Here is a 19,708-nt window from a genome sequence, read left to right as displayed (position 1 = left end):
TGCTCAAGACATTAGAAGACATTTGCTGCTGGATTCTTGTAATTAGTAAGGATGGTGTTAGGCTAAATCTTCCTCCTAAAGTGGAAGGATAAACATAGCATCTCTTTTCTCCATCTCTTTAATCCAGTTATGGAGAGAGGCATCTCCTGAAATGCTCCCATTTCACCTTGTGCTATGGTAAAAGTGTTACATCTCTGAGGACTCTTTAACGTGATTCCCATCCAACAGCAACTGCTTCTTCTCCCCTTAACCGTGCCAATTCCTATACAATATGAGGGGAAAAAAACAAAACCTCAGCTGGACTCAGTTAAAACCACCTAATTCCCTAAATCAAAATGTTCAGGGAATTTAAGCCAAGAGGATAAATCCCTAGCAGCTTCTGATGTTCCTTTCTTCTTGCACTTGGAGGTCAGCCTATACTAAAAATCCAGCATTTTTGCCTCCTTACGACGGTGTCATACCATTCAAGAACAAAGGTGTGGTGTGCCAGAACATCTGTTGATCTCTCTGGAAAACAGACATCAAGGAAGGTGACAGAAATAGTTGTGGACAGGGATGGCAACGGCCCCTGAGAGTGAGATGCCCAAAGTGTCAGCTATGCAAGCAACTCCCATTGCAAATTCCCGATGTTCCGGCTTGCTCTGCATGGAGGAGAAGAGGAAAAAAATTCATCATATTTCTCTGCCATGACACCGGACGTGGGTTTCTGATCTCTCTTCACAGTGGAATGCACAGCCTACCTCTGGCTGTTCTGTGTGTAGCACATCATTGGCCTTATGTGGTGTGTCTGACTAGGGTTTAGCACAAAATGTGAACCAAGCCACTGTGGCTTGCAAACCATAGCATGTTTTTAACAACCCATGGCTTAGTATACATGAAGCCAACCACAGATGCTAGTATTCTGTGTAAGTGATTGCTGGAGTCCCACCTGTATTCTCATCACTGGAAGCATGATAACTATGTTACCTTCTGAATACATTCCCAGGACTGGATACCTCTCAGAGCAACTACTGCAATGTGCTTAACATGGAGCTGCCTTTGAGGACTATCCAAAAGCTGTTGATAAAGTACAGCATCATGCCTGCTGATTGGCAAAGCCCCAGCATCCTATGACATTGGTCTTGTTGTTATTCTCTAGTACACATTTCCTTCTGGGCTTTGACTGGCGACCTCCCTGGCCATTAATATCCTTAAAATAAATGCTTGCAATTAATATCCTTAAAATAAATGATTGCAACTGCTTCTAACGATGCAGGCTCCATTCCAGGTCAGCAATCGTCTGCTTCTTCTTTCTGCTCTTCCCCCAAAGACCTCTGCAGTACAAAATGCCTGGGTTTGGGGGGACAGGTTGGTCTGATGCAAGACTGACCAGCAGAACGGGGTGCAGTTAACCTTCGTAGGCAGCAATCTGAATATTCCTGTAAGCGCCAAAACGAGACTGCCCACTGTGACCTGCCCTTTCCAACACATTGTTCTAGCATTGGGTCAGCTACATGGATAGGCAGTCTGTTTTGTAGTCTTAATCAAAGTGCAGATGTTGATCTTTAAAGTCCTAATCAATTTAGCAGCAGTCTACCTGAAGGAAATCACTCCTGCTTAGTTATTAATATCACCTTGAGAAACTTTCCTCTGGAAGGCAACTACCCAAGGCAACCACAAGGTGGCCCTCAGGGAAACAGCAGCAGCTGCCCTTGTATAAACTACCCTCCCAAGAAAGACCTGTCTGGCATTTTCGCTGCCTATATAAAAAAAAATCTGTGTCTTCCAGGAAGGGATTAATTTTTAGTACCTTGATCTGTTTCTCTAGCTTTCTAAGTACATCAGCTTTATTGTTACTGTATTATTGTTCATTTGATTTTGTTTGATGCTTATCAACTCCTCTAAGGACATTTGGGATTGGGTGATATATAAACACTAAGCAAATTAAACAGGACAGGATTCCTGCACTAGTCTGAATAAATATTTCAAAAAGGAAATTTCAATAAGTATAGCTCACATGATGAAGGACAAAAAGGGTGATAAGGGAACAGGAAACTAAGGCCTAGAAGGAAAAGTATGGGAAATGGTTTTGTTTAGACTTTAAAAGAGAAAACTGACAGGCGATATGACCTCATTTTTCGAATACTTGAAGGTATGTTGATATGTTATACAGAAGAAAGCTGAACTAAAAATGCAGGACCCAGAATAAATTGTTTTAAATTATGGAAATACAGATTCTGACTGAAAGTTAGGAAGGGTAGTATAAGAGTGTAACCAGTTACCTAGGGAGATGTGACATTAATAATAATAATAATAATAATAATATATTAAACTTGTATGCCGCCTGACTCTCAATGATTCTTCATTGGAGTCATTCATTGAGTTATTCCTTCAAGATCTTCATTGAGTAATTCATTCAAGACCTCCATTTCATTCGAAGTATTAAAGCAGAGGTTGGTAACCAAATATCAAAGACTCCAAGAAAATAAATTGCTCCTTCCAACTTGAGAATTGTCCCCCTGCTGAAATGCCCAATTTTCCCCATTTGCATAACAAGTGGTATAAATATTTCTTTGTTTCATCCCATACTGAGGCCCACTGAGTTTATCTGTTTGTTTGCAGAGAAGTCCTGCAAATTCTTGTGCTGGTCCCATCTTTTATTCCAGGTGTGGGTAACCTTCTGGTCATCAAGAGCCACACTTACCATTCTTTGGCCAGCTGATGAAAAGGCCTCTATTGCAGTTATGGAACAGACTTAGATCTGGGAAGTTGTTTTGATGGGTGGTTAACTGTAAAAGGCTGTATTTAGGGCCTATGCTTTAGTTTTCAGGTGTTTCCCGCTCAAAATGGGGTGGGGTGGGCACTCTGTGGCCAGTTTTAAGCTATAATGGTCAGCAGGATGCCAAGGATCATGAAAAAAGACAGCAGGATGGTCATATTTGTTCTACACATTTGAGCATGAGACTCTGTTCTCTACCCACCGAACATTATGACTGATCTAACATACTTCCAATTCCGCCTTTTCCTGTTGCTTCTTCCCTCAAACTCACCTCTTCACTGACACAATGGAAAGTGTTCACATAGCCAGCTCCTCCCAGCAATCCTTCATACAATATCAGAGCAAAAGCCACATAGATGCTAGGTAAAAACATGTAGTTCACGGCAGCCAAGAGAAACACCATGTTCAGGCACTAGTAGGAGAACAAAAGATAATTAGCCTGGCAGAGCAGTAGCAATTGCCTGGAAGCCAAATCACAGACAAGAATATTTTAGAGTGGCAGGTCACAGATTATTAGAATAGAGGCTTAGTAATGCCATTTTGTTTTTATCAGCCCTTGCTCTCATGTTTTTAAAAGCAAATGTCATTGGCAGGTATTAGCAGCTGATGCTCCTGCTGAACAAAATCAGCAGGAATTTGTTTTCTGATGCTCAGTGTTCACTCACTTTTAAGTTGCAAGCCTTGTGTTATAAAGACTGAATATGTTTAACCTGGCCTTTCTGCTAGACCTGAATTGGTGTATTTCCAAAAAGCCTATGTTATTACAGAATATATTTTATTCAGTTGTTGTTGGTATTTTTAGAAAAAAGTTATATTGAATTGTTGTTCTTTGCCTTGTAGAAGTATTTCTTTGCTTGATGCATTTGGTCATGCCCAAGTATTGGATTGTCCCAACAGAAGTGGTCATCCCATTTGAAAGCCAAAAGACTATAATTAGACTTAACATAGTAAAAGGTTCAGCTCTGTGACTTTAGAAGCAGAAAGCTGGATCTTGCTGGCCAGGATCAAAGATGGGAAAGATGAGAATGAAAGTAGATTATGTAAGATGCTTCAGGCCATATTTCAAACCAGATTCTAAGTGATTTTTGATATTCCTCTGTTTGTTTTCAGGGTTCAACATTAATTAAGCTGCTTAGTACATAGTACTTTGTTACTTTTACAAAGTTATATATAGAAAAATAAAACCTCTAGTAGGCTTTGGTTCATATATCAGAAGCTGCTGAACTACAATTCCCAGCTTCCCTCACTTTTGACCGTAAATCCTTGTGCGCTGGGAACCAGGGCTCAGCAACACCTTGGAGCAGGGTTTTTCAACCAGGGTTCTGCGGGAGGTCACTAGGGGTTCCCTGAAAGATCATGATGTATTTAAAAAATTATTTCAAATTTGGGCAACTTCACATTAAAGAGGTAAGTTTCATTATTTTTAGTTTAAGAACACTGTTAATGCATATATACAGGCCTACTCATGAAACGGATAGAATAATTTTGTAACTTGTGGCCTATACTTGAGCCTGAATGTGCAGGGGTTCCCTGAGGCCTGAAATATATTTCAAGGGTTCCTCCAGGGTCAAAAGGTTGAGAAAGGCTGCAATTAATGGCCCTTTCCAGAAATGCCTCTGCCACCATATGGGATGCAACAGTTTCTGTACAGAATATCTGAAAGAAAATGGCCTGGACCTTACATAAACAAGCAACAACTGCACGTTGCTCAGCACTGTTTATGAAATAGGGACAACTGCCTGTTTAACTAATAATGGTTAAAACTTGGCTTAGCATATTGTGTGAAGCCAGTCATGGAATATAACAAGTAAGTTGTAACACAACAGAAGATTGCAACAATGAACTATATTATTATTGCAAAAACCTGCAAGAGGCAGGAGAAACTCTTTCCACTATGCACAAAATCATGTAATCACTAACAGGATAGCTGGGTACCCATTGGTTGATTTTTACAGATATTTATGATGTTAAGAGGATGTTGAATTGTTTATGGTAGTCAGATTTTGTGATTTTATTTTTTTATTTGCTTGCCTGTTACAATCCTCCTTGAGCCTATGAAAGTGGGCAGAATGTAAACAAACTGTAATATATAAATACAAAGGAAGTGGGAGGGGTAGAATAAATCTTACAGTCAAAATGGAGAGATGACATGTTTTAAGCAGATGGGAAAGAATCATTAAATGGAGAAGCAGGGGAAGGGTTGGGGAGGGAAAATTTTACCTGCAACACAGCCAGAAGCCATATCTTTCGGATCCGTATGCAGCTGGCAGAGGAGCGGGAAATAAAAACCCCTGCCTGGTAGAGCATCTGATACCTGCAAAAGACAGTAGGAATTCAGTTCAGCCACAATATGGTTGGTTAACTTGTTTGTTTGGCCTGCTACTATATATGAATACAGTAATGGTAGATTTAAAAAAATCCTCCAAACATAGCACAAGAGTTTTCACATCTATCCCCTTTCTAGCCTACCAACCCTCCTCACTCACCTAGTAATTCATTTTCCCCCCACCAAGTAACATCCAGACATGTTAATCAGTGTTGGATGGGGCTAATGGGGGTTATAGTCTAACATCTGGAAAGCACCAAGCAAGAGATAGCTACTTTATCACTTCCCCACTTACCAGCGATATTGTTGGGGGTGACTTAAAGCTGCTTTTCGAAAATACAACAATTCAAACTGGGAAAGAACAACACAGAGAGTAAACATTAAGAAGGAAGAGCCAGAAGGTGAATTAGCACCATCCCCTATAGAGGAATAACTACCCATTACACTCACCAGCCCCTGGTTGATGAAGTATTCAGCAAAATACACTACAGACAATGGGATGAGGTATTTCAAAAGACCCTGAAGGAGACAAGGTGAGTGAGCACACTGTGTGAACAGCCAAATTGTTCAAGAAACCATCAGGTCCTTCTTCCAACAAGTAATACCATCATTTACCTAATCATAATTTGGAAACATCGTATTGTTATATGTGAATATTTGCATATAAATAAAATGCAGATAACACAGCTGCTTCTGAAAACCCTTATAAACTAAAGCACCTCAGAATTAAACCCAAAAAGTATCTTAAACCACCTAATTATGTGGGTTAGTTGAAGTTCCAGGGAGAATATACTCATCTGATACAGATCATGGAGCAGGTTGAGATGATGAAGAAGAAGAATTTGTATACCGCCCAACTCCCAACATCTCTGGGTTAGCAGAAGCAGTTGCAGCTCAGAGTCATAATCATTGTGAAGTACATTATTTATTTTTGTTGTGATCTAGGCCTACTGTGCACAAAGGTTGCAATATGCATAATGCACATACACAGGATGTTGCAGCCTATGTCATAACAGAAGATTGCAACTATGAACTATAACAGAGCATTACAGCTTAAACATTTTTGATGATAGAGATACGGGATAGAAATTGTGTAAATAAAAGGCATCATTTTTTTTTAAAATTGAGTTTGAAAGGTGGGGGGTGTATTTATAGTTGATTTCTACTATTAGTTACTTATTTGCAGATTGCCCATCTACTGTTCCCAAAATGTGTTTTGATCCAATCTCTGTTTATTATTAGATTTATATCCTTTTTTGTTCAGAAGCTCAAGGGGGAATATGTTGTGCTCTTTCTCCTCTATTTTTCCTCACAACAACCAACCTGTGAGTAAGTTGGGCTGAGAGAGAGCAAGTGACCCAAATTCACCCAATGAGCTTTCATGGCGGAAGGTGGACTAGAACCTGGGTCTCCCTCCTCCTAGCCCAGCGCAAGGGAGCATTCCTGTGAAACACTTTTCTTTCAGGTTCCCATGCCTCTCTCCTATGTTTTTATCCTCTCTCTCAAAATTAAGATACTTTCAGGCTTTTACTGCCCAATTGCCCTGCCTTATTCACTAATATTTACAAAATATATGTAGATAATACATATACTGTTATAGTATTATCTACATATATAATATTCTCTCTTGTCTTTTCCTGCCATGTTTCTTAATCCATCTCTTTCAAGAGAAAATCTATCAAGAAAAGATTAAATAGCTAAACAATATGCCTTTGACGGAACCTTCTGGAACCACCACATGTATCGACCCCTTCCCCAGGCGCACTTAACATTGATCCCCACATCAGTTAACCTACCACAGGAGCACTTTTACACTTGTGCAGCTCAAAAAATTATTTCCACCTACTCTGAGCAAGCTTCTTACCTTGACCACTTGTTCTTTTTCCTGCAAGGTGAGCTGAGGTCTTTGTGTCACTAGAGAAGGGAAAGAACTATTGAAATTATAAAGAATGGCATTATATTTTATTCTGAGAAGTGTTGCAGAAACATATAAAACGGGGGTGGGGGGGAGGCAGCCAGAGGCTACCTCAAAAAAGGGTACCCTGATGTCAACTGAGTGGTTGGGGGAAATGTTTGGTTTATTTGGGACATGGGGGCTTTAAGGGACAAAATAGTGGCCTTAAGCTGCAAAGGTTTAAGGCCCCCACATTGTGCATTAAAACCTACTGCCTCCCTCCCAAATACTGGGGGCACTGGGGTAGGGCTTCAAAGCAGGCTTCACTGTGTGGCTGCACGCAGTCTGGCCACCCTTAATACAAAAGATTGCAAGATTCATGATAAAATCTTCCCTGTCTCTGGCCTGAGCAGAGGGCATCACAGTTAAGGATGCAGCAGGAGCATTTTTCAGGGATGAAAGTCTTCAAGAGAAAAAGATGCGTTATGGACAAGGATTTCATCTTCTGAGCTCATGGGAGTCATTCACGCAAGAGTCACTTACCTTGGGGAAGTGTCATTTTGCCCCCGAGGAGAGGCTGTTGAACCACAGAAGGGGCATGGAGCGATTTTGGCTTGCAGACCCCCCAGCCACAGCGAGGGGCCTGAGGGGGGGGAGCCAGCAGGAAGCAATAGCTACGGAGGCAGAGAAACAGGGAGCTGCTCAAGGGCTGCAGGTGCACTGTGCCATAACTAGTTCCTACTACCTGGATGTTAAAGTTGTTATCCCCTGCAAAAAAGATAGCTTCTGGCTAGCAAGGACACATTACTTAAAATTACATCAGATTCTACGATCCTCATTAGCTAAAACAATGTCAGGCATTGTGGCTTTTGGAGAATGATGTCACGCTTGGAAACCAAATGGCAGGCAAGAGATGCTCAAGTGGCATCAATAGAGGAGTTAAGGGAGGAATTTCTGGCCCATTCTTTCTCTTCACCCCATTTTCTGGGGCAGGAGTGGGTGAGGATCCTTAATGCAGTTACTAAGCACCTCTCCCCTTACTTTCCCTTAAAAATGGATGCTACGTTCTTGAGAAGGTCTAGGAGCTGGGGACTATCTGCAGCCTCGGCCTTGCTGGATGCCCAGTCCTCGTGTGCAGAATAATTAGAGCAACTGCCTAAAGTTCTACAATCTTAGGAACACTAAGTCACGTGGAGCTGTTGGGGAAGGACTGAAGAATATTCAAATGTTAAAAAACAAGAGTAGAACATAGCATCTTCACAAACGAAGATGATTGCTACTACAAAGTGATTGCGCTTTTCTGTTTCTTCTTAAAATAACCTTTCTTTATAATAACAACTCAATTTTATGACAGGCTAATACACTCAACAATATAAAATTCAAATAAAATTAGGTCACATAATCTGGAATAACCGTACAAATTGTTTTTGCTATTTAATTACATCTCATTCTTCCCTAAATGGAAATATTGGGTCCAAGCAAGCATCCAGACAAAACTTTTCAACTTGCTGTGAGATTCTAGAATCTGGGTCGGCAAATAACAGCTAACAGAATAATCATTTCAGTGACCAGGGATTTTGTAAGTTGTACGATGTAACAAAGTACTACAAAGCAGCAGAGAAGGGAAGCGAAGCAATGTGAGACAGCATGTTTATCACACTCTCTCCACAAGCGCATTGGGACTTGCAAGATTGCTGTCAGCCCTTCGAGGCGGTCCAAACCAGGAAATCCAAATCATGAATACTGATACTACTTTTATTATAAGGTTACAGTAACAGAACCTTGCAAGTCTGAATGCGCCTCTTTCCCTCCTGCCTTTAGATTTTTTTAGACTTCTTTATCCTGCCTTTATTATTTTTTTATAAAAAACTCAAGGGGCGAACATACCTAATACTCCTTCCTCCTCCTATTTCCCCCACAACTACAGCCCTGTGAGGTGAGTTGGGCTGAGAGTGAGCGACTGGCCCAAGGTCACCCAGCCGGCTTTCAGGCCTAAGGCACATTTTGGAGAACTAGGGAGGATCAATGCTGAGATGCTTTCTCAAATTACATTCCTGCTTTGGACTCAGATTTCATTTATCGGACCATTGTCTAGGTTGTGACTCTTTATCCTGCCTCTCAAGGTTATTCTCGTGGCCCTTTACAGCTGCTGATAGATGTGGTACTGTGTGCCCAGGCCTGCTTCAAAGCACCTTTTTGGCTCTGGATCCAAAGTGCACCACAGCCATACATTTCATATACAATCAGTATCCCGCTTCCTGCTTCCTTTTATGCTCTCCTAGCCACCATCTTCATGACATCCATTGCCTCTCCTTTTTTTGCATCTGCAGGAGGCTCTCTTTGCAGGTTCCATCTTTAGACCTCACCTGGCCAGCATGATAACAGGAACAACTGTCATAAAGAGGAGAGAATCCTGAGGACTCAAGCCTGCCTGTGTCAGCCCGAGGTAGGAAAGGGCCCCGATTAGGCCAGCCCCACCTGTTCCAGACGACCAGGCAGATATCACAGCACTTGCAGAAAGAGAAGCAAAGGGAACAGAACATGAGTCACAGTGCTTTTGGTATAGAACTTCCACATACAGGTCAAACTGAATTATCCATTCAGTCGTATCCGACCCTTGGCGATTCCATAAGCCAGCTCTCTCCATGGTTTCTAGTCGTGCACAGCTTCTTTCAGTTGTTTTATATTTTGGCCTGTGTCTGCTTTGATTATAGCCAACCAGCACGTTCTTTGGCATCCTCGTTGTCTTTTGCCACTGACCGTTCCAAGCATAATGTCTTTCTCGCCAAAGAACGCGATGGCTGGATATAATCAAAGCAGACACAGGCCAAAATATAAAACAACCGAAAGAAGCTGTACAAGACCACATACAGGTAGTCCTTGCTTAATGACAACAATTGAGACTGGAAGTTTGGTTGCTAAATGAAGTGGTCATTAAGTGAATCTGACCAGATTTTATTACCTTTTTTGTGGTGGTCATTAAGTGAATCACCACAGGCATTAAGCGAAACATGTGGTTGTTAAGCGAATCATGTACTTCCCCATTGATTTTGCTTGCCAGAAGCCAGCTGGGAAGTTTGAAAATTGCAATCAGGTGACTGCAGGATGCTGCGATGGTCATAAATGTGAACCAGTTGCCAAGCACCCAAATCGTGATCATGTGACTACGGGGACACTGCAATAGTCATAAGCTTTATTGTAAACCACCCAGAGTTCCTCTTTTGGGGGAGATGGGCAGTGACGAAATTTGATAAATAAATAAATAAATAAAGTGTGACCACCAGTTGTAAGACGGTTTCTCAGCATCGTTAAGTCTGAACTGTCACTAAATGAATGGTTGTTAAGTGAGGACTACTGTAATCACCCCCCGTCTAACCATCCTGTACTTCAAAAAGATCAGGACTGATGTACTTGCAAGCAAGTCAAATACTGAATTGCTTGGCATTAGACATCATTTTAATGTAATGCATATATGTACTTTTAGATGCTCGTCCTTTGCTATGCAAATAGAAAAAGTACTGTTTTTAAGTCAAAAGCTGCTCAGCAGCTCTCATGAGTATATGCTGGTATTACTCAGATGCTAGCCAATAAGAACTCTGTCCAGCTCACACCTTTCGAAGCTCAGCCTAACTAGGCTGGATACATACAGCCTACGTTTTTTTTCCAGAGTGAAATACACATCTTAAGACTGTTTTCCAACCAGATATACTGCTCAGTACAATATTATGTTTGTCTTCTTTCCACCTTATTACCCAGAACCAGCATTAAGGCAGAGAAAATGTCACCTGTTAACTTGCAGAAGGGTATTTAATAGTCTCTGAAGCTCAGTTCAGCATCACAGCAGATGCAATCATTCTGTTGACCCAGTGACTTTTACAAAAACGTAACCTACTGAGTTCTGGTGGCTGCAAAGTGTATCTGTAGCTTCCCTCCCACTTCCTTTCCACCAAACGCTTCTGGGCCCCAAGTAAGCACAGAACTTTCTTCACAGAAAAAAAGGAAGGCTGGGCAGCGACCGCTGAACTCCATTATGCAGCCTATCCAGCCAGTTAGTGAGAATTATTTTGTTTGGCTCACTGTGTGTATTTTGTCTGAGTAGTTATGTTTTGACTCTGTACAGTGTATTTTGTATGTTTATAAGCTATTGGAATGGTACATATTGTGAGAATTTCTAGATAAAACTCTTCCTGCAATTTCTGCGCACCAAGCCCTGGATGCTCCTAAAGCTAACCCACATCAGTGTTTCTCAACCTTAGCTACTTTTAAGACGTGTGATCTTCAACTCCCAGAATTCCCCAGCCAGCAAGGGAATCTGAGGAGTCCCAAAAAGGGCAAAACTGGTCACACGGTGCCTCCTGCTGGTCAATGTAATGGTAACTACCATATAGGATATACTGTGTGTTTATATGTGTGAAGAGTTTTGTCTATTTACTGGTGGGGGGTGGGGGCTGCATTTCTTGGACCACCGACACTCTTCTTTCTCTGTTTTGTCAGGAAGAATATATGATTTGGGATTCCAAATCCAGTTTCTGCCATCGTGCTCAGTTTTTTAGGAAGTTACTTGGTCTTACAATGTGGCTGGCTCCCTCAGCCATCACTTTGTAGAGTTGTTGCTCACAACAGTTTCTCAGATTTCTAGTTGTGTCCGTGAGCTCGGAAAGGTGGGACACCCCTACTTTTCTGTTAAGCAAACAGGAGCCACACCAAACCCTACTGTAAGGTGTCAACCGCCATCCCAAATCCTGCAGCTGCCCTCCTCGGTGTTTTACCTGCTGAAAAACGATGTGAGCGCCAGGAACGTTATTTCTCCCAGACCAGATGATATACTGGCAAGCACAACACCTACAGTGTTGAGGAGGAAAAAGGAGACATCACACATAAGCACTCTGTCCTCTTGGTAGCAAATCTCTGAGGCAGACCGGGACTGGGCCTGGCTTCTTCCATCAAAAATGTATCAGTCGTTTATGTTCATCTCTGTGCAAGTTTTACAACTTCAGAAGCTCTGGCACAAGTATTTAAAATACACACGCTGCATTATTTTACTGAATATTTGTTTTTGCCTTCTAGAAGGAATGCTTCTACTTAGAATTCCAGTCAGCTCTCCCCTTCTCTGTCATACTCTGTTCCATCTCCACAATCTGTTGCCTTTTTCAGGTAATGTTCAGCATTAATTAGCCACCGAGCATGCTCCAACTTGATATTTTGGCTCCTTTTAAAGAAATTATATAAGCCTTATGATTTCTCCAAGCAATGCAATAACTCCTTTTTTACTTTTTACTTTGGATGGGTAGCAAGCAATAATATTCTTGATAAACTGTAATTCTGGCATATCATGACAAGCAAATTAGGGCTATGAACAGATCAAAGCTAAGTCGGTTGCATTCGATTCTAAATATAATCAAAGGGACTTTGGTCCTGAAAAAAAAGGCTGGGTTGAATGGCAAATGCACTGCGTTTCCTCCAAAATTTGAAGGACTGTCTGTTCTAAGATCACACACACACACACACACAAATCACACACACACATCAAAATGGCACTCACCCAGGAGGCTTTGTGTTGTGCTGGTGGAGAAGGCCACTAGCAAAAAGCTGCCCCAAGCTGAGATGACACAAAGGCCAACACGCAAGCTGTGGATTGAGGGGAAGAAAGAGAAAGAGAGAGAGAACAGGATCAGATCAAACTACTGGGCACTAAGCAAAGAGACAATTTCTTATGTGAATGCATTTTCCTTTCTCCTTGACTGGAGTCTCCTAATTCCACTGATGTCTTACCTTGATATGAACATACAGCTTTCTCCAATAGAAAAAAGCACCTACAAGGACATGTTCTTCAAAAGGCAAAGCAAATACAAGCAAATCACACAATAGGTCCACACTCTCTAGAGCAGTGTTTCTCAAGCTTGGCAACTTTAAGATGTGTGGACTTCAACTCCCAGAATTCCCCAGCCAGCACTGCTGCTGGGGAATTCTGGGAGTTGAAGTCCACACATCTTAAAGTTGCCAAGCTTGAGAAACACTGCTTTAGACTGCTGGAATACCACTTTTCCAGGTTGGAAAAGAAAGCTTAAGGCACTGATACTTTTGAATCCAAAGCATGACAAAATTAGACAGCTTTTCCCAGACATCAAGTGAAGAGATAAGGATTTTTTTATGCAAAGAAAGATCCCATGAGGAGTCCAAGTACCATATACCTTCCATTCTCTTATCTACCAGTGATACGTTAATTAGTTTTGCACCAGTGCAAACTTACCCATATGGGAACAAGTGGATGCAAAAAGGAGCACTGAATTTGATGAAGAGAGTAGGCAAAATATCCGCCAGCAGTACAGCCTATACAGGATGCCAAAAATAAGCAGTGGTTGGTATCAAAACCCTCAAAGCAGCTCCCCACCTTCTCCTGATCTGGCCTTTGCACTTACCCCAGTAGAAATGGTGTTGCAATCATAACGAGAAGTATTGGTGCTGGTATTCTCTGGAGAATGGCTGGGGGGAATCTGAGTGGGAAGCGAAACACAGGAAGCAAAACTCAGGTGTGGGATCAGCAACCTTTACAGGTGCTGCTGCCGTGCGTATGTGTGATTGGACAAAGTCCCATGAAATCAGCAAATCTCTGATCAACACTCTGAAATCTCATTAGAGATGACAATCTCAAATGGAACCCATGTTTAAATACTGTATGTATAAGTAAACGCACACATGCACACATACATAAAAGGGGGTTTTTTTAGTCTGTTCAACTGTGTCCAATTCTCCGAGACTGCCTGGACAGTTCTCTTGGCAAGGTTTTTCAGAAGTGGCTTGCCATTGCCTCCTTCCTAGGGCTGAGAGAGAGTGACTGGCCAAGGGCCACCCAGCTGGCTTCATGCCCAAGGCAGGACTAGAACTCACAGTCTCGCAGTTTCTAGGCTGGTGTCTTAACCAGTAGGCCAAACTGGCTCTGTGAGAGATATCTAGATAGTAAAAAAAAGGAGGGGGGAACTTTCTGTGGATGTTATCACTGGAAGCTTTGAGTGAGATCTTCCAATTTGGAAAACTCAGCAGTGGCCACAGGATTGGAAAAGGTCAGTTTACATTCCAATTCCAAAGAAGGGCAATGCCAAAAAATGTTCAAACTACCGTACAATTGCACTCATTTCACATGCTAGCAAGGTTATGTTCAAAATCCTACAAGCTAGGCTTCAGCAGGATGTGAACCAAGAACTACCAGAAGTACAAGTTGGGTTTTGAAGAGGCAGAGGAACCAGAGATCAAATTGCCAACATTCGCTGGATCATGGAGAAAGCAAGAGAGTTCCAGAAAAAATCTACCTCTGCTTCATCGACTATGCTAAAGCCTTTGATTGTGTGGATCACAACAAACTGTGGCAAATTCTTAGAGAGATGGGAGTACCAGACCACCTTACCTGTGTGTGGGTCAAGAAGCAAGTTAGAACCAGACATGGAACTCCGATTGGTTCAAAATTGGGAAAGGAATACTACAGCTGTATACTGTCACCCTGCTTATTTAACTTATATACAGAGTACATCATGAGAAATGCCAGGCTGGATGAATCACAAGCCAGAATTAAGATTGCCGGGAGAAATATCAACAACCTCAGATATGCAGAGGATACCACCCTAATGACAGAAAGTGAAGAGAACCTAAAGAGCCTTTTGATGAGGGTGAAAGAGGAGAGTGCAAAAGCTGGCTTGAAACTCAACATTAAAAAACTAAGATCATGGCATCTGGTCCCATCACTTCCTGGCAAACAGAAGGGGAAGAAATGGAAGCAGTGACAGATTTTATTTTCTTGGGCTCCAAGATCACCGCAGATGGTGACTGCAGCCATGAAATTAAAAGGCACCTGCTCCTTGGGAGGAAAGCTATGGCAAACCTAGACAGCGTATTAAACAGCAGAGACATCACCTTGCCGACAAAGGTCCGTATAATCAAAGCTATGGCTTTCCCAGTAGTAATGTATGGCCGTGAGAGTTGGACCACAAGGAAGGCTGAACGCCGAAGAATTGATGCTTTCGAACTGTGGTGCTGGAGAAGAATCTTAAGAGTCCCTTGGACTGCAAGGAGGTCAAATCAGTCAATCCTACAGGAAATCAACCCTGACTGCTCATTGGAAAGACAGTTACTGAAGCTGAGGCTCAAATACTTTGGCCAGCTAATGCAAGGAGAGGACTCACTGGAAAAGACCCTGATGCCGGGAAAGACTGAAGGCAAAAGGAGAAGGGGATGGCAGAGGATGGGATGGTTAGACAGCATCACCAATGCAATGAACGTGAATTTGAGCAAACTCTGGGAGACAGTGGAGAACAGGAAGGCCTGGCGTGCTATGGTCCATGGGGTCACGAAGGGTCAGCCACGACTTAACAACCACAACTCTCATCACCTTTCACATGCTGCCTCCCTTCTGGGTTTGCTCTGTTTGCTATTAACATTTTCTCCTCTTCTGTATGCACAGATTAATATTGTCTTAATTGTTAGAGATAATCTAATAAAATGAACTAAGCTTTCTCAATCTCTGGCTGTTGGCCCAACTGATTGAAACTAATAGGACAAAACGTCCACAGACAAGCAGGCCGGCATCATTTCACACTCACGTACTTCTTTGCTTAGTAAACCAATTTCCCTTATTTTCTACACACCTCTTTCTTCCAGTAATTGACATTTTCTCTTGACCTGTTTCTCCTTCTGCTCTTGCATACAAACACAAATATACACACACTCTGCTTTGCACACCCACCGGTCCAGTCCCATTATGCTCTGGCACCTTCTGATGGCTGAGAATGTCATGGGCTGCACTCAGCATCACTACGTAAGCAAAGTTGTTGCAGAGTCCGAGCAGCCTGTGAGGGGGGAGGAGGCAATTTAGGAAACACGGAGGTTAGCCCATATGCATACATCAGTGGCTGGGTTCCTAAACTGTGTTAAGCTATAATATGGATATTTTCTTTTGGCTTAGTGGATTGTATGAACCCAACGATTGTGGTTTATAAACTTGGTTTACAGCTTAATGCAGTAAATCCAGCCAACTGTGGCTTTTTGAAGTGCTTAGTGAACCATGCTTTACCATGGTGTGAACCATATCAGTGTCATTACCATTATGTTCATTTTTTATTGTAATTACATCCCATGTTTCTTTCCCAACAGAGCTCAAACGCATGTAAGCAAGGTTCTCAGTTCCCAAGCAGTCTCCCATTCGGACACCAATTGGGTCCAGACCAATTTAGCTTCAAGTTGTTGTTATCACTCATAGTCCCTTCAGGCTACATAAGACACCATCACCAGGCTCAGAATTCACCAAAGCAACATACGGCATACAAAAAATTGTACAGATTGGGCTGCAAAGGAGTAGGAGAGAGATCCAGTCTGATGGCAGAGGATATGTAAAACTATCAAGTTTGTAGCAAAGGAAGAAGCTCAGAGAACAAAGCACAAAACTAACAATGGGCACAAAGCAGAAGGCCTGAAAGCTGATGTGCTAAAGCATAAAAAAAGAGGCGAGTTATCACACAGCAATGGAGATGTGAGAGGAACTACACGCAGAACAATTGAAGATGAGATGTTGAACATCCAGCATAGCCTTGAACCAAAGCAGCAGCATAAAGAACCTCACCAGAAGCCAGCATTGTTTCTCCGCTGGCTACAGGCATCCAAGGGGTCTTCGGACTCCCCAGAGGGAGCCGCATCTCCATCTTCCCCTGTTTGTGGGGAGAGAACAAGCGCAGCTGTCAGAGAGGGGAGACAGCTGGGGGAGAAGGGAGATGGGAGCAGACTCACCCTCAGAATCGCCCGAAGCCTCCTGCCATCTACCCCCAACATGCCCCATGGCAGGTGGCAGAGAACGGGGTACCGGAGGGATTACCTAGAACAAAATGGGAGGGATCAGGAGCATGAATGCACAACAAATATCGGGAGCGTCATAGCCACCCTGCGATGCTCCCTCTGGCGCTCGCTCGCCCGCCCCCGTTCATCACTCTGACTAACGCTCCGCCGCTACCTTTAAGAAATCGTTTCGATTAGACTTCTCTGCAAATCTGGGGGCAGAAGATCCGACACACTGAAACTGAAGTCGGAGGAACTGTCGCGCTCCCTGTCACCCTCCCACTGATCCTACTTCCTGGTTTGGTAGCACTTCCTCCTCCCCACGCAACGTCCGCAGCTGGGCTTCGCGGTCAATGGCGAAGCCGGGAGCTCACGCGAGAAGACCAGGGAAGGTCGGTTGGGCGCGGGGTGACTTCACCGGAGAGACCGCTTTTCTTCCGCTCGAAATCCCCGTCAGTGTTGTTTAAAAGGGTGGTTATCGAGGAGTTCCTCCAGGTGTTGATTCTTTTAAACACTTAGCAAGTTGCAGGCATGCTTATTTACTTTAAACCAGTGTTTCTCAACCTTGGCAAGTTTAAGATGTGCGGACATCAACTCCCAGAATTTCCCAGCCTGGCTGGGGAATTCTGGGAGTTGAAGTCCGCACATCTTAAACTTGCCAAGGTTGAGAAACTCTGGTTTAAAAGATGGGTGATGGTGGAAGGATATGAGTTTCTCAATGTAGTTTTTCAGTGTAGCTATTTCATTTCGCTGTTTTATTGCTGGGCATTCAAAGTGGCGACGGGGGGGGCGGGGGGGAGGAGGAGAGCAAAAGTATGCAAACTTAACTTGCAATACAAATCATCATCATGGAATCTGCTGCAAAGCCTCAACCACCCAATGAAACTATTAGAAAGTGAAAATCTTCCCGTTGGTTTTGCAGGCTGGGAAAAAATTGAAACCTCTAGTTGGCTGAGTCAGAAATAAGTTTATTAGTATACAAAGCAACTCAGAATAACCCTTTACGCGGCGGCCATGCAACACAAAGAGATCATTTAGTATTTATACATCTAATGACACACAAATATGTTAATTTCATTTGCCAATCTGCTTTAATCTAATTATCATCCTAATGTTTTATGTAGTAATTTCAGGGTAGGTTGAGTTTGAACTAAAACACAGTTACTTATCAATAGAACAGAATGTACTATTCATTAGTTCTAGTCTATTTGTGTGAAGCTAGCCTTGAATGTATTATTTCAATGGAACAGCACGTTCCTTTTCTCAAATGCTTATCTAGTCTCTAGCATGAGAGAAAGGCTTGTTCTGAAGAATTTCTAATGCCTCTTGTTTCTATCAGCTAAAAATTCTTTAAAAACAGTAACTTCCACCTGGTGTAGTGATTATAGTATGTTGGACTATGGAAGGTCTGAGTTAAATTCCACTCAAGTGTGAAACTTTACTGGGCAATTTGCGATACTGAGATCAGAATTGTGCAAGCCATGGTATTCCCTGTGACACCCTGGAAGCAAAAGTTGGTCTCTGAAGAAGCAGGACAGGAAGAGTATTGACAGCTTTGAACTTTAGAGTTGGAGAAGACTCCTGAGAATACCACGGACGACCAAGAAAACAAACAAATGGATCATCGAACAAATCAACCCAGAATTCTCACTCGAGGCCCAAATGACCAGGCTCAAATTATCCTACTTTGGGCTCATCATGCAAAGACCCAGCTCTCTGGAAAAGGTAGTAATGCTGGGAAAGGTGGAAGGAAAGAGAAGAAGAAAATGACCAGCAGCAAGGGGGATGGACTCAGTTACACTATGGTGATGGGTGCACCATTGGGAGACCTGAAGGATCAGATTCAGGACAGATTGTCATGGAGAAAATCTATCTATGTGGTCTCTAGGAGTTGAAAAGGACTTGATGGCACATAATCAATCATATGCTTTTAGGGGAAACGCAGGATAAAAGTGTAATTCATAACCTCCAGTATAGAGTCTAGGTTGAAATAAGCTATTCAAGAAAAAGTCTTCTGATGTAATTGTAAACAAGCTTACACATCAGTTTAAGGTTAATCCAGGTGAAACAGAGCCATCTCAGTTTTATTAAACAATAGATCAACTATAATATCCACCAACAATGGGATAATTAACAAACAGTGATGGCTGTCTGTCTATACATAAGTACGAATAACATCTTTTGTAGAAGAGGATTACCAGCCTTTCCAATACTGAAGTGGAAACTATTCTAACCATTTCCAGTTGGGCAGTAGACCATGTTTCTAAGGTATCCTGGAGCTAATTAGTTAGGAGTGTTCATATTCCCACAGTATTCATGTAGGTGTGCTGCTGCCATATGTTGTTATAGATTTGTCATATTTTTGATGTTCTAACCCTATGTTAGTTGCCCAGAGTCACATGGCGAGCAGGAAGCTATATTAATTGAAATATATAATATCCCATTGTTTTCACAATGTAGCTGGTGTTACTTGATGGTTTTTGAGCTGAGATCAGCCTTATAGCAAAAGTATGACACAGAGGACCAACCACTCTTGGTACTTTGCTGGAAGCTGATTAAACAACACACTTATGTCAGAAAAAATCCACTGCATTGTCAAAGAATTCAGAATAATGCATTCCCCAAAAGTTCAGCAATTTTTCCTATGACTTATTCAACTCTTAAACGGTTTCTTTTTTCTCAATAATTTTGTGTGCATTTCCATCCAATAACATAGTATAGCACCACTTTGGGATCAGCTCTGGATCTGATCTCACAATGTCTTGAGGAACTGACTCAGACTGTTTCTGACTCTTTGGTTTTACAAGAAACCACAACAATGTTGGGATTTTATTATGAATTGCTGCAGTTCTGCAAATCCAGTATCTTGGCAGGAACTCATGTTTCTCTCCCCGCACCCCCACCGAAATTCAGC

At 42.3% G+C, this 19,708-nt stretch overlaps 1 protein-coding gene across 2 annotated transcripts; it reads right to left on the bottom strand.

Annotated features, from left to right (window-relative positions):
• Positions 1-69: 69 nt before the first annotated feature.
• Positions 70-17,081, bottom strand: CLN3 (CLN3 lysosomal/endosomal transmembrane protein, battenin). Of its 2 annotated transcripts, XM_063301084.1 has the most exons (16): positions 16,970-17,081; positions 16,750-16,834; positions 16,586-16,670; positions 15,713-15,815; positions 13,398-13,472; positions 13,229-13,308; positions 12,521-12,606; positions 11,748-11,820; positions 9,345-9,488; positions 7,522-7,652; positions 6,949-6,998; positions 5,535-5,603; positions 5,380-5,435; positions 4,979-5,072; positions 3,030-3,170; positions 70-641 (listed from the first exon to the last, which is right to left on the bottom strand). In XM_063301084.1, the coding sequence occupies exons 2-16, from the start codon at positions 16,796-16,798 to the stop codon at positions 522-524; spliced, it is 1,356 nt and encodes a 451-aa protein (XP_063157154.1). In that variant the 5' UTR covers positions 16,799-16,834; positions 16,970-17,081; the 3' UTR covers positions 70-521. The 2 variants fall into 2 exon arrangements, with proteins under 2 accessions (XP_063157154.1, XP_063157155.1); XM_063301085.1 differs by lacking the exon at positions 16,750-16,834 and having other exon boundaries at positions 16,970-17,080.
• Positions 17,082-19,708: the final 2,627 nt, after the last annotated feature.

Source organism: Candoia aspera, chromosome 4 (assembly GCF_035149785.1).
Source record: "Candoia aspera isolate rCanAsp1 chromosome 4, rCanAsp1.hap2, whole genome shotgun sequence".
Classification (NCBI taxonomy): domain Eukaryota; kingdom Metazoa; phylum Chordata; class Lepidosauria; order Squamata; family Boidae; genus Candoia; species Candoia aspera.
The sequence above is the reverse complement of the archived record's forward strand: the minus strand, read 5'-3'. Positions and strand labels throughout refer to the sequence as shown.